Genomic DNA, 12,394 nt, shown 5'->3' with positions numbered 1-12,394 from the left:
ATAGGGAGTATGGTGAACACTCTGCTGATATTAACCTGACCTGAGTACTGCTTCCTCGTCTTTGATTATTCTTGGGGGCTACATGGGCTGTTTGCTCGTAGCTCTAGACGAGGGTGGGTGGTCTGCTTTTGTATTCCAGTTCATTTTTAGTTGGACAAGGTGCGCGTGGATAGTCGAAGTGTGCGGCTGAACTGCCGCTAAAATTAATTTTATTTGTACTGAGAAATTTTGAGTGCTTTCGGAGAACTTTGAGTTTCTAAGTTTCTGCTTAATTGTTGTTAACTGGTTGTAATAGGTTTGAATAGTTGCTAGATATTTGCCGACCGGTACCTGTGTTATCGACGGCCGATAATTTTATCTCATGATACCTGTGTTACCGACGGTCGATAATTTTATCTCATGATACCTGTGTTACCGACGGTCGATGCTCTTGACCCCTGTCGGTAATGCCTTCTTTAACTGCAGAAAATACTCGCTGCCTTTGTTACCAACGAGGTTTTAAACAGCGTTTGGATACATAGTAAAGTTAACGACCCCTAGGTTGGCACCTTTCGATCACGAATGGGTAATTCGGGTAATAATTAGTTTCTTTCTAACAATAAATAAATAATTTTGTTATCAAAATTGATTGCATGATATTGACTAGTACCCATAGAAGAGGCCTATGTCCTCGGATTACAAATAAATATATAAACATTTTACGTGTTCGCACACAATCTCCCTTTCAGTGAATCGAAGTATCTGGGAACGTGTATTATTTAATTATCGATTTTCCGCAATTGATTTATAGAATTTTGGAGTTGCACCTCGAAGTATAGACGCCTGACTACCTTCGTGCGTAATATTTGCAATTATTTTGTTGTTAATTAATTAGTTACAGTGCAGTCCAAGGTTGCCAGATACTCGGCATTTAGCCAAAGTCTCAGATTTTAAACCGTTATCCCCGACCTCGGGCAGGCAAAATATAAATCTCCGGCAGAATAGAGAGTATGTTGCCGCATACCATAAAAAAAAAAAGAAAACTATTGAAATCTGTAACAAATTCTAATAAATATTCATAATACTTTTATTATTATTATTATTACTCCTTAATAAGAAGTAATGAATTTTAGATGTCTGTTTTTTTATTGGCCCTTTTTTCTCTCAATTCCCCCACCCCACCCCACTCCAATCCTCCACGAAATTGAAATCACCGGCAAAAGATCAGGCCTGATCTGGCAACCCTGCAGTGCACTATCGTGATGAATGGTAACTATGAGCCAAGATTCATGAAATAATGACCAGATAAATATTAGAACAATATTTAAACTTCAATAGTTTATGTCAATTCTAAGTTTACATATCTTGTTCGAAGCGGGCATAGTCCGTAACCGCAAGCAGTATCTTCGATGCGTTCAATTTCATATCGTGACACTGAACTACTTATTTCCATTTTACAATAATCGAATACATTACATTCTATGATTTTACCAAAGCGTACCGTTGAAACTTATTTCCATCCAACGAACACAGGGCTTTTCGTGTCACAATTTCAGATTCAACGCCAGAACCACTCTAAATTTGTGCTATTGAAAGTCGTTCCATTGTACTTCGCAATTAGCAATGAATTCAGTCTCCTAACGTACACTTTTCTAAGCCCTACATGTTGTAGTATCCTGAAATTGTCTGCCATCTTAGCTTCCCCGTTGGAAAGCGGTCGAAACTTGTTTATCTGGAAGTAGATGGTACAAAACTAGATTCGAGAAACGCTTCTATATCGAGAAATGTTAACTGAAACATTCCGAGTACCTGAGTAAAAGATATCGGTGTTGGAGTCGAGAAGATTATCCACGTTACCACTTCGCTACACGGGGGCGTAGTTAACGAACCTTTATAGGTATAAAACACATCCGTGTTCCGGGGTAACAGCGAAGCTAGTGTTACGGGTCTATCCAATGTCGTTTCTTTATGCAGCCACTTCACGTTTATCAGATCATTCAAAATGGGAGACAGTAGCTTGTTGTCCTCCTCCTGCAACTAAACACGCAGCAATTAGGTTCTTTCAAGCTTCCAATTACGGATTACACGGACATAAAGTTACTTGAAAGAAGATTCCTAAAACCACGAGACCATCTTCGTAGTTCAATGCGTGAGAAAAGTTCGAGTACGCTTTGTTCCTATGAACTATGTGCATTTCCATTGGATACCTACAGAATGGACCCAAAGAACTTAGAAAAATAAGAAAACATCCGAACGACCTATGCTCGTATATCTTCTACCTGACTCCATTTAAAACGTGCTCGGAGCCTCTATTATTTTTCGCACCCCAATGGAAATGTAGATGATCTACTACGTACTCCACATTCGCTTTTAGCGCAGCTCCATATATATAGGGCAGGTGTGTACTTCTCTGAACGTTGTCTATGTCCACTTCAACTGGAAGAACGTAAAGTCAAATCGAGACTGAACGCGCTAAAGCCTTTGACTCGCTTTACCTGAATGGCCAGTGTTCTTCAAACTCAGCGGACGTGGAAGGAAGTTGTGGTAACCGATTACCTCGAGCGCAGGTAAAGGGAGAGCGAGTGATCGGGACGACGAAATGGATATAGGGGATTGTAACTTCCCACCGCACGATTTGAATTTCTTCACCCATACATGTTGATCTGAAACATAATCGCAGTCAGATATAAACACTAAGCGAAAGTGTATCGTTAGAGAATATTACCCACCACGATTACTGTATCCGAAATGTCCCAGGCCGAGCGAAACTAAAAGGATAATTAATATAAAATTATTCAAATTAATATTGAACGTGCTAGTGCTAGTGCGAGTAACTTACTAATTGCCAGCAAATATATTATTCTTACAATCCCGCTCATGTTTATTTAAATATATCTTCTTACGCTACCACTCCTACTCTGAAATATACTTTTAAGAGAGCCTATTACAAGCGAATTCCACAGACTACTTATGCGAACTTGGAATACGTTTCACGTACAGCTCCCAGAAACTTACTGAGTTATTTCCAGCATCTAGCGACTGTTTAATTTACATATTACATTCTCTATTACCATCAATACACCTTGCCTTCAATACGCACATCTCCGTGTGTCTCATCTCAATTAGGACCATAGTAACACGAAATTCAGATATTCGCTCTGTACGCAACACCTATTCTTACGAACACATGTTAACCTTCGGGACGGTTTGTAAGAAATTTATGGAAGGTGTAACAAGCCAACGCAGCATTTCGTAGAAAAGCATATAATTTCCATTCTTGTAATGTAGAGACGTGTAATAGACACGATAACAATTTATTTACATATATACAGGTAACTTTTCACATCATTGCGATACTTATTGAATAGCGCAAACTTTTGCTAGTAATCAATGGAATATGCGAAAACGGTGCGATCAGCCGAAACAACCGGTGAGCAACCGGTGAGTGATCTCACTAGATTTTACTCTGAACTTGCACGTTTATTGGTCGAAGCAAGTAAAATCTAGTGAAATCACTCACCGGTTTTCGGCCGATTTCTTCACCTTCAGTAATCTTCCAGTTAGAGTTATGTACCACATAACTGCCACATGATAGCATCCAATTCGTCGTTTACTAACCGGGACTTTAATCGGAGGTGAAGAAATCGGGCATTTGTCGGCTGAATGCAACCAATGGCTTAATTCACATCGAAGTATAGAATGCGAAACGAAGTGTGACCGGCTTTGATGAAGCTAATGCGAAACTGTCTCTCACTAGTTTCTTTCGCTTTGTTATAAATAGAAATATACAGTTTTAGAAGGTACATTACACACACAACCACGTACGATACAAATTAAAAAATATATATATCACAGACTGACAGTGTTATTCAAGTATTATTCATCGTTGCGATTCTTCCTTTACAAACATTGTTATACAAACGGTAGTATACAAAGACTGTGCCCACGCACGTGTGAGTCATAAAAAAAACTATCCGTGAAATATGTTAGCAAATAATCATTACGTTACTTTCGATATCAGAGATATGAATAAAGATTTACAGCGTCGTTAACTGTTCGACTACTTAAAGTGGACAATATATAAAAGGTTACTTCTCGTATCTCCTGTTACTTATTGTTAGTATTAATAGCACCGTTACAAATTCAATTTGTTCCAATGACTAACAAGGGTCACTTTTTTCAAACTGTGCAGGTTTGTATCGGACCATTTTCGATTCTTCGCGGTGAAGACGCCCCTTAACGGATAAGGTGTGGTTTCATATTTTTCAGTATATCTTGAAACCTATAGTAGATATAAAAAAAATTGTTATAAAGAAAATTTAACAATTTTTTATACCGTATAAAGCTATGTAATCGAATTGTTTAAAATTTGTAGCAGGGAATATTTTCCTGTTTAAATTACAAATTTTAAACAGTTTGAGTACACAGTTTTATAGACCATAAAAAGTCGTTAAGTTTTCATTCGAATATTTTTTTTTATATCTAATACAGTTTTCAAGATATACAGGAAAAAAAATTAAAATCGACTTTAAAAAAATAAATTAAAATGCACTAAAAAATATTTTTTCTCTTATTTAATCTACGACTTAAAAAATATGAGAGTCATAAATTAAATAAGGGAAAAAGTTATTTTTTACTTTTTAGTGCATTTTAATTTTTTTGGAGTCGGTTTTAATTCTTTTTAAAAAAAAATTTAGTCTTAACTTTTAAATTCTATATATATTGACACAACATGCTGGGGAGATAAGCGCGTGCGTACATAAACTAATAATTAGGTGACAACGGTCCTTATTATTAACCAGAACTGGCAAAAGATTGGGCCAATATCTTTCGAATAAAACAAAGATCATCAAAATCGATCCACATGCTGAGGAGTTATACGGGGACAAACATAAGAAAAGATAAAAATAAAAATGCATACGGATTGAATCTATAACCTCCTCCTTTTTTGAAGTCGGTTAAAAATAGAAAATCACACATCAACCTTTAAGGGGTGTTTTCATCCCGAAGAACCGAAAACGGGCACAAACGAAAAATTGCCTGATGCTTCTATTGAGGTCCTCTACAAACCCGCACAGTTTAAAAAAATCGGAGTGTTCGGGTATCCAAGCATCCCTTATAAGATAGACATATCAGAAGGAAATGTTTATATTGCATTAGTCGATGTTTCCTACACTTTTTACAACGGCTCATACTAAGTACATCTCCACTGGCCGAATGTGACTACTATTAAGAGCATTTATTATCGTCTGTCCAGTTATTGAATTATACAGACTTTATAAAAAAAAGAAACTAACCGTACAGTACGTGCAAAATACAAGCAGTATTGATTTATTTTTATGCATTGTATTCGTTTGACGGTCACCTGGCGCGTGTCCTTCGACTAGAGTATCCTTCTACGATAATAAAAATCATTTCATACGCGCTCAGCGTCCTGCGCTTTGCAAGTAGTAATCTGCAAAGGGATCGAGAACAGCTCTTCCCACGGCGTTTGCACAGAATGGATGACTGTTTCCGCGGCGCTCACAGACACAAAGTTTAACACCCACGAGTCCTCCTGACCTGCCACCTCGTCTAAAAAGTTCAAGGTCAACGACGAGCTGTAATGATCCTGCGAACATAAAAGAATAGTTTCACATCTCTGCCTCGTGCGAATTTAGAATAATTCTTACCACTCCGATCAGATTGCTCATAGCTTGCTCCCTCACTACTTGCGGCTCTTCTTTACTCCCTGGCAAAAGCCACTGCATGTTACATATCGCCAGCACAGACGCAGTTACGATCAAGTTGGACATCTCGTGTTGATAGACAAGCAGCTCGTGTTTCAACGAAGCGGAAGAAAATAAAGCGAGCAGCCTCACGGGATCTCCGTCCTGGTAATTTACGCACTTTTTTAGCAAGCGATGCATCAAAGCGGTGCAATGCTCCGGCACAGTGAATTCAACTTCGCAGCTGGGTGGCAGCGACAGGTCTGCGATTGAAAGTCTATGTACTTAAAAGTATGCGCGGGTGAGCGAACACTTTCTTCTTTGCTCACCGGTGATATAGAATAGGAAGTTAGAGGTTCTTTGAAAGTCTTGTAGGATACAGAGGAACGTAATACTGGACTGCAGCTCGTCGTTCAATTTGTTAGGCTGCTCTAATTCGATCAGCACACCTTGCTTGAACGGCAACGGCGCGAATGATCGCAATCTGTCCATCGTCCAACTAATCTCCTTGTGCAGCCAACGCTGTGGATCCTCTCTATAATATAAATGGCTTTAAACAAGGCACAAGGTTTCATGGATATCGAGTCGCGACAAGTCACTTTTACCCTTCTAATCCGTCGATTTTGAGAACGTATACTTTCGACGTCGATAGGACCAAGCAACCAGGGAACGTGGAGTTTGCGTTAGGCATGAGAAAGTCCGCCTAGAAGTTGAGGAATGTTTGCTTGGGACAGTAAACAGTGGCGGGACCGTAGGTTTCTATGTATTACCCTAAGAAGGAGGACGAGCTCTTCGTTTTCCTGCTCAAATACGTTCAAGATGATATGCAACTTTATTCTGTGATCTATGCTGCTGAAATCTGTGTACGAGTACTGGATATTACTGCCCAAGAGATTCGGTTCCTCTTCCTCTTTCAACACCAGCGGCTTATTGCTGCCGAGCTTTATACTTTGAAGTAAACCTACAAATCTTAACGTTAGACAGAGTTACGGTGCGCCACGGATTCGAGTATATAGACGTAGTTTCACCTACCACCCAGCATGGAAGTTAAATTAGTTACGGGAGCATGTTTGGTCTCTTTATCATTACTACTGCTAAGGGACTTTTCGTCGGCATTAACCTGCCTGATTACCTTATTCTCGTACACTGTACAAATACTATCTGTCAAAGAGCCTGCAAATATAACATCTGCTAGTAACTATTAACTTACAATTATGCGTGCAATGAAATAGACGCTGGAAATTTTGAAATAGCAAACCTGAAGAGTTACTCTCAGTCAAGCCAGTCATAATTGGCAATGCGTCTGGTGTTGTTAAGAGGGCTGGAGCAGCGGCAGTGCGCCTTTCCTCTGAAGAGCGCTTTCTATGAGGTGTCAGATGAGTTCTACGGTGATCATGGAAATAATATCAAGCGAGAGTTAATCGATTAGTCAGTAACTGAACGTGTAACCACTTTTAGGTGTAAATAAGCGCGTCTATTGATTCCACGTGTAAGAACGCAATGCGAAAGCGGAGGTACAAAAGAAATTGGCCTACCTCGAAGCTTCGTCCAGAACTTCGATGCTACTTTGACTTGGGTTGCTAAGTATCTCTATGTCGCTGTCGTATTTCTTGTTCAAAGTATTCGTGGATGGGGTGGATTCTCTTGATTCTTCCAAACTTGTCGCTGAACCTGCTGACGATAAAGTGATATATCTTCACTTCTATATAATTTAATGATTACTCGACGCTTAACAGGAGATATATTAGTGTAATGCGTCTGCTGTAGTTGGCCCTTATACTTTTCTTTTTGCTTCTCACAGCGTTAAGGCCGTCGCGCATTTTGGCGAAGCGCGGCGAAGCGAATCAAAGAAATTAATAATTAATTGTCGCTGCGCTTCGGTCATTAATTTTTTATAAACTTTTCGCTTCGTGTCGCCGCGCTTCGCCAAAATATTCTCAACGAAAACTTCGCTTCGGGAAAATATTTTCAACGAAAATTTTGCTTCAGTCGCCGCGCTTCGGCCTTTATGCTGTTGTTGAGTAGAGGCGCCGACGAAAAGTGTAAAAATCTACTTCAAGCGCAGAAACAAAAATGTGGGCCTAAGGTATTGACAGTGATTAATCGTAAAGGAAGCTAAATATTCAAGCAGCTAAGATAGTAGCCTATCGCCTTTGAAACGTGAGGGAAGCCTGAGAGAAACAGAAAGTGCTGTAGTAAATTATCGTGGCTGAAGCTTACAGCAGGCTTGAGCTTGAGTATGAGAGTCGGAGTGCACCAGAGAAGTGGTGGCGGATCTATCTCCACCCTCCGTTCCACCTGCACCGGGATTAGTATGTTATAGTCCCAGTCGATAGTGAAACGCATGGATACGCAGCGATACGATTAGTGCATACACATTCAAGAAATTAATGAATATGTATTATTTTTTACTAAGAACTGAAAGACACCAGTGTTATAAAAATTCAGCATCGTAAATACAACAAGAACACTGTTAACTGTTCCCATACTTACTGGATCGTAAAAGGAACACCAAAATTACATAAAAAAAGGCTGGGTTGCAAAGTAGGTTGCAAGAGTTAAAATCGATCTTACCGATACTGGAGGAGGACTCAGAATGTTGCATAGTAGTTTTTACTGTATTTTCAGAGTATTCATCTTTAGTCGAATAGTTCGAAGACTCTTCGGTAGCTTCGCTTTCTTTGTCTAGGTTCGATAGCTCGTCCGTTTCGATGACTAGGGTACTCTTGCAAGTGGGGCATTTCAGCTGCTTTCCGGCTGAAAACGATACAATTTAATACCACAATCTTACGTTCGCTCGCGGCTCGTGCCGCTATCAATGGTATACCTGACGTGGATGAACTTATTACGGTGACATATTCCGTGTCTTGAGAGAAGTGAGTCGAACATTTCATGCACTTGAACACTTTCAACGATATTGGCCGCTTCTTAATTCTCTCGCCAATCGTCGTTACTATTTTCTGCGATGTAATTAGACAACACATTAACTGCCATCTGTTTCTAAAACTGTCTCTAATCTTTTTACCTTCGCGTCGTCCGATTCCACGAAATACTTCCTATTTTGTCGGGCTTCGCGTGTCGTGTCAAAAATTATATCCACCGTAACTGGCTCGCTTCTTCCCAGTACGCAAGACAGCACAGAGCTCGTGGACCACGAGCACTTCATTTTCCCAGTCATCGAATCTCTTTCTTTGATATCACTGCGATCGTACCATCAGTTAGCAATTAAATAAGAGGAAATGTATGGATCGATAGAGTAAAGAACACTTACTCTAACGTTATTATCAAGAACAATTCTTCTAGCTCGTTGTCCTCGTTCTTCTTCTGAACTAGATACAAATCTCCTGCTTCTGCGTGTTTACAAAGAGCGGGAATTAATATATGTACCTTTCACGCGTATGTGTATCTTACCTTCTATTGGGTCGTAGGGTGGCTCAGCTATATTTACGAGAGCGCTTGCGGCGTCACTAGTTTCAGAACAAAGAGTTTCAGAAACACTCTCTTCCTCGTTCGATACCTCAGTCTGCCCTTTCTTCTCTTTATCGATCTCCCTATTTCCCTTCACCGGGTATTCAGAATCTTCCGCCTCGGTCCTCTTTATTAAATCGATCGCAGAATCATGGCCGCTATTCGCTTCCTCCAGACTTGTCGGCGTAGAGTCTGGTATTACTATAGAATACGACGAAGATTGCAAACCCATGATATCCTGAACAAAGGTTCCAGCGTGGCTGCTCAGCCAGTTATCTTCCCCATACTTCTCTCGCAACGCCGAAATCTGTTCCTTGATCTCCAAATAATCCTTCGCAGGTTCTGCGAAAGAAATGGCTAAAGTGAACGCGACCATATTCCCACGCTTGCCTGTGCCTCTTCGACGATAAATAATTACCTAAATAAGAGCTGCAAATGCTGGACGTCATATCCAATTCTTTCTCGTCTTGTTCGTCCGCGATAACAGCTTCTCTCACATTCGATCTTCTCTTGCTCTTCGGTAAACCCTTCTCCGTGTTACTTGGTAATTCTGTCGGCATTCCTACCACGAACTCATTGTAAGTAGAAGAGCTAATTGATGCGGTCAGGCTACTAGGGTTCAACGAATTCGACACGGAGGCAAGGAAGTCATTCGACGCAGCCTGGTCGGGTCCGATTAGAATATGTCGGTTCTCCGCGATGCATTGCTTCTCTGATCTCGACAGCGGTGTATGGTCTAAAACAAACTGAATCATATTTCATTCGCATTTCTACATTATAACGCTCGATTGTATTCCATAGAACAGGCTTGGGAATCGAGTGAACTTGGCGGCCGATTTTCAGAGGCAACGCCTCCGGGACGCGCAGCGGGAGAAAGGAGGCGTTGCCTCTGAAAATCAGCGGCCAAGTTCGCTTAATTCCCAAGCCTGCCGTAGCCGAGTCACCTTGGTGTAAATTAAACACGGATGCAGATATTCTATGGACAGCCGTCTGTGTCTCGGGCGATAATAAAAGGGATTTCCTTCCAGAGACACCCATAACAAAGTCGACATTCTTTTCAAAGCCCGCAAAGTCGAATGCTCCGTTAAGCAATTGTAAGATAAATCCAACTCCGTTAAGCATTCCAGATTCTGCAAACCTGTTGCAGAGAAAACCTTCAGGGTTTTAAAGAAGATTTACAAGCTCGAACGCAACGGCATATTACCACTCAGAGTCTCCATGTAATTGTTCTTCAGAACTAACACGCGCAGAGAGTGCGAGGCAGCCTTATTGAACGTAGGTACTGCCTCCAGCTTGTTGTATCCCAGGTTCACGTACTTCAAGTTAGGTAAACAGGACAGTTCATCCGCGGACGTTAGCAAGTTGTGGCTCAAGTCTATTATCTGCAACCACGGCGCCAGTTCCAGAGATGTATCCAATTGTTCCAGAGCGTTGTAAGGCAACGCCAAATGCTTCAACGAACCCCAAACGAACCCGATGCCGGCGTCTCTACCGCAGCTAGCTGCATAAGACAATTTCTTACATCGTAGAACTATCAATCCTAAACGTTTCGTGTTTATAATTACCTAACAGCTGGCTGACTGTACAAATTCCTTTTCTACCAGCCAAGATTACACTCTCGAGCTGACCTCTGACTCCTTGGAGCCCTTTTATCAGCTCGATATTAATCTTCTTCAGCTCGAGATTCTTCAAGCACCTGAACTTTGTGATATCTACGGGGATCCTGGGATTGTTCGCACAGTAGGTCACCTTCAACCCAACTGTCTTCTGCACGAAATCGTGCAGGAACTTCAGGTCTCGGAATATGTCGAACTTCGAGCTGTTGCATACTTGAAACGAAGATTCTAGGTCTTCGGGTTCGTCCACGATCAGAGAGAAAGCCACGTTCAGATTATAAAGTAACGTGGTCGATAAAGAGAGCTTGCCAGACGCGCTCAGCACTTTATCTCCGTTCTGATGCAACAGCTTCGCGAGCTTCACGATTTCCTGCACATCGGCTGCACCTTGACCGCTATTCATCTTCTATATCTTGAAATTTACCAAAGCTACAAAACCTCGACGATACTTATGATCTATTTCCATGCGATCTCATGCCACCTGAAAGAAGACAAGCGTTTCTAAGAGCAGTACGAGCCGAATGCCGTCCGAAAGATTTAGAATTTACAACGCAGAAAGAAGCGACGGATAAGGTACAGTCTACCATTATGCTACCAAGAAATTTCCTGTATCATTATGCAATCCGATAACCTTATTCCACGTTATTACTTTTGCAGCACCTTCGCGTAGGCAACAGCTCAAGCATATCGTTTATTACGATCAATGCGAGCGTTTCGTACGAAACTGATTACGGTCGATATAAAACGAACGTTTGTGCGTAGTACTTTAAACGGTCGTCGAGGAATGCTTCTAAAGGCACGGGTGGAAATATGAAAATGTTTCTGGGCTACATAGAGGCGAGCTATAATATCAGCTGAATATTCTGCGTCGTAGTAATGCGTCACGAGCGAGTCGTACCTTGCAGCAGAATCCTCAACGAATAATAACACGGAGATTTTCGAAAGGGTGGAACAATGGAACAAATGACATACTGTCAGCGATTTACATCATCACGCGATAGCAAAAATATTGTTGTCTTTATTGTTAGACGTTGGGTCACGCTAGGTGGCAACACCACATCGCCACATAACCTGTAAAATGTTTAGATCAAGGTGCAATTTCATGCTGACGCTCAAAACCAGAGTTAGGAGCGATGGGGCCGCAGTGAATGGAGGGGGAAACACCTACAGGAGCGGTGGTAATGTGTGCGTGACTGACGCAGGCGCAGTTCATGCACACATTACCACCGCTCCTGTAGGTGTTTCCCCCTCCATTCACTGCGGCCCCATCGCTCCTAAGGACGGTATTCTCAGTCGCTACTTATTCTTCATTATTCTTAAGCAAATGCTTAAGCATTCGGCATCCTTTATTAGCTACTAGGTTAGTAGAGGATGCCGCATGCTTAAGAATAAGTAGCGACTGAGAATACCGCCCTAACTCTGGTCAAAACGAGCGTCGAGTGTCAGCATGAAATTGCACCTTTAAATCGGAGTTGCCAGATTGGGCGGAATTCCGCCATTTCGGCTACTTTTCGAAACCAGCTGGCGCTCAAAAATTGAAATTGTTGGTTGGCGCCTGAATTGGGCTCAGGGGGGCCAAGCTTCCCTCTTACGAAAGTTGAAGCAGAGTTTGTAGCGCCTCCT

General features: G+C 41.4%; 2 protein-coding genes across 8 annotated transcripts; both read right to left on the bottom strand.

The window, feature by feature from the left end:
- Positions 1-1,302: 1,302 nt before the first annotated feature.
- On the bottom strand, positions 1,303-3,073 carry LOC143375637 (carbonic anhydrase 2). Its single transcript, XM_076824959.1, has 7 exons — positions 2,819-3,073; positions 2,709-2,747; positions 2,475-2,642; positions 2,259-2,415; positions 2,081-2,186; positions 1,789-2,016; positions 1,303-1,711 (listed from the first exon to the last, which is right to left on the bottom strand). Exons 1-7 carry the CDS (start codon positions 2,856-2,858, stop codon positions 1,538-1,540), a joined length of 912 nt encoding a protein of 303 aa, XP_076681074.1. The 5' UTR covers positions 2,859-3,073; the 3' UTR covers positions 1,303-1,537.
- A 154-nt stretch (positions 3,074-3,227) lies between these two features.
- LOC143375635 (serine/threonine-protein kinase 11-interacting protein) lies at positions 3,228-11,818 on the bottom strand. 7 transcript variants are annotated; one of them, XM_076824953.1, is made up of 19 exons: positions 11,670-11,818; positions 10,721-11,252; positions 10,360-10,656; positions 10,100-10,293; positions 9,574-9,901; positions 9,099-9,497; positions 8,959-9,037; positions 8,713-8,887; positions 8,515-8,647; positions 8,262-8,444; positions 7,908-7,985; positions 7,223-7,361; positions 6,946-7,070; positions 6,720-6,860; positions 6,458-6,648; positions 6,293-6,390; positions 6,017-6,222; positions 5,652-5,950; positions 3,228-5,590 (listed from the first exon to the last, which is right to left on the bottom strand). In XM_076824953.1, the coding sequence occupies exons 2-19, from the start codon at positions 11,172-11,174 to the stop codon at positions 5,396-5,398; spliced, it is 3,714 nt and encodes a 1,237-aa protein (XP_076681068.1). In that variant the 5' UTR covers positions 11,175-11,252; positions 11,670-11,818; the 3' UTR covers positions 3,228-5,395. The 7 variants fall into 7 exon arrangements, 6 of the variants coding, with proteins under 6 accessions (XP_076681068.1, XP_076681069.1, XP_076681072.1 ...); XM_076824954.1 differs by having other exon boundaries at positions 7,223-7,358; XR_013086944.1 differs by having other exon boundaries at positions 5,450-5,590; positions 5,652-5,852.
- Between the last annotated feature and the right edge of the window lie 576 nt (positions 11,819-12,394).

Source organism: Andrena cerasifolii, chromosome 13 (assembly GCF_050908995.1).
Source record: "Andrena cerasifolii isolate SP2316 chromosome 13, iyAndCera1_principal, whole genome shotgun sequence".
Lineage (NCBI taxonomy): Eukaryota > Metazoa > Arthropoda > Insecta > Hymenoptera > Andrenidae > Andrena > Andrena cerasifolii.
The sequence above is the reverse complement of the archived record's forward strand: the minus strand, read 5'-3'. Positions and strand labels throughout refer to the sequence as shown.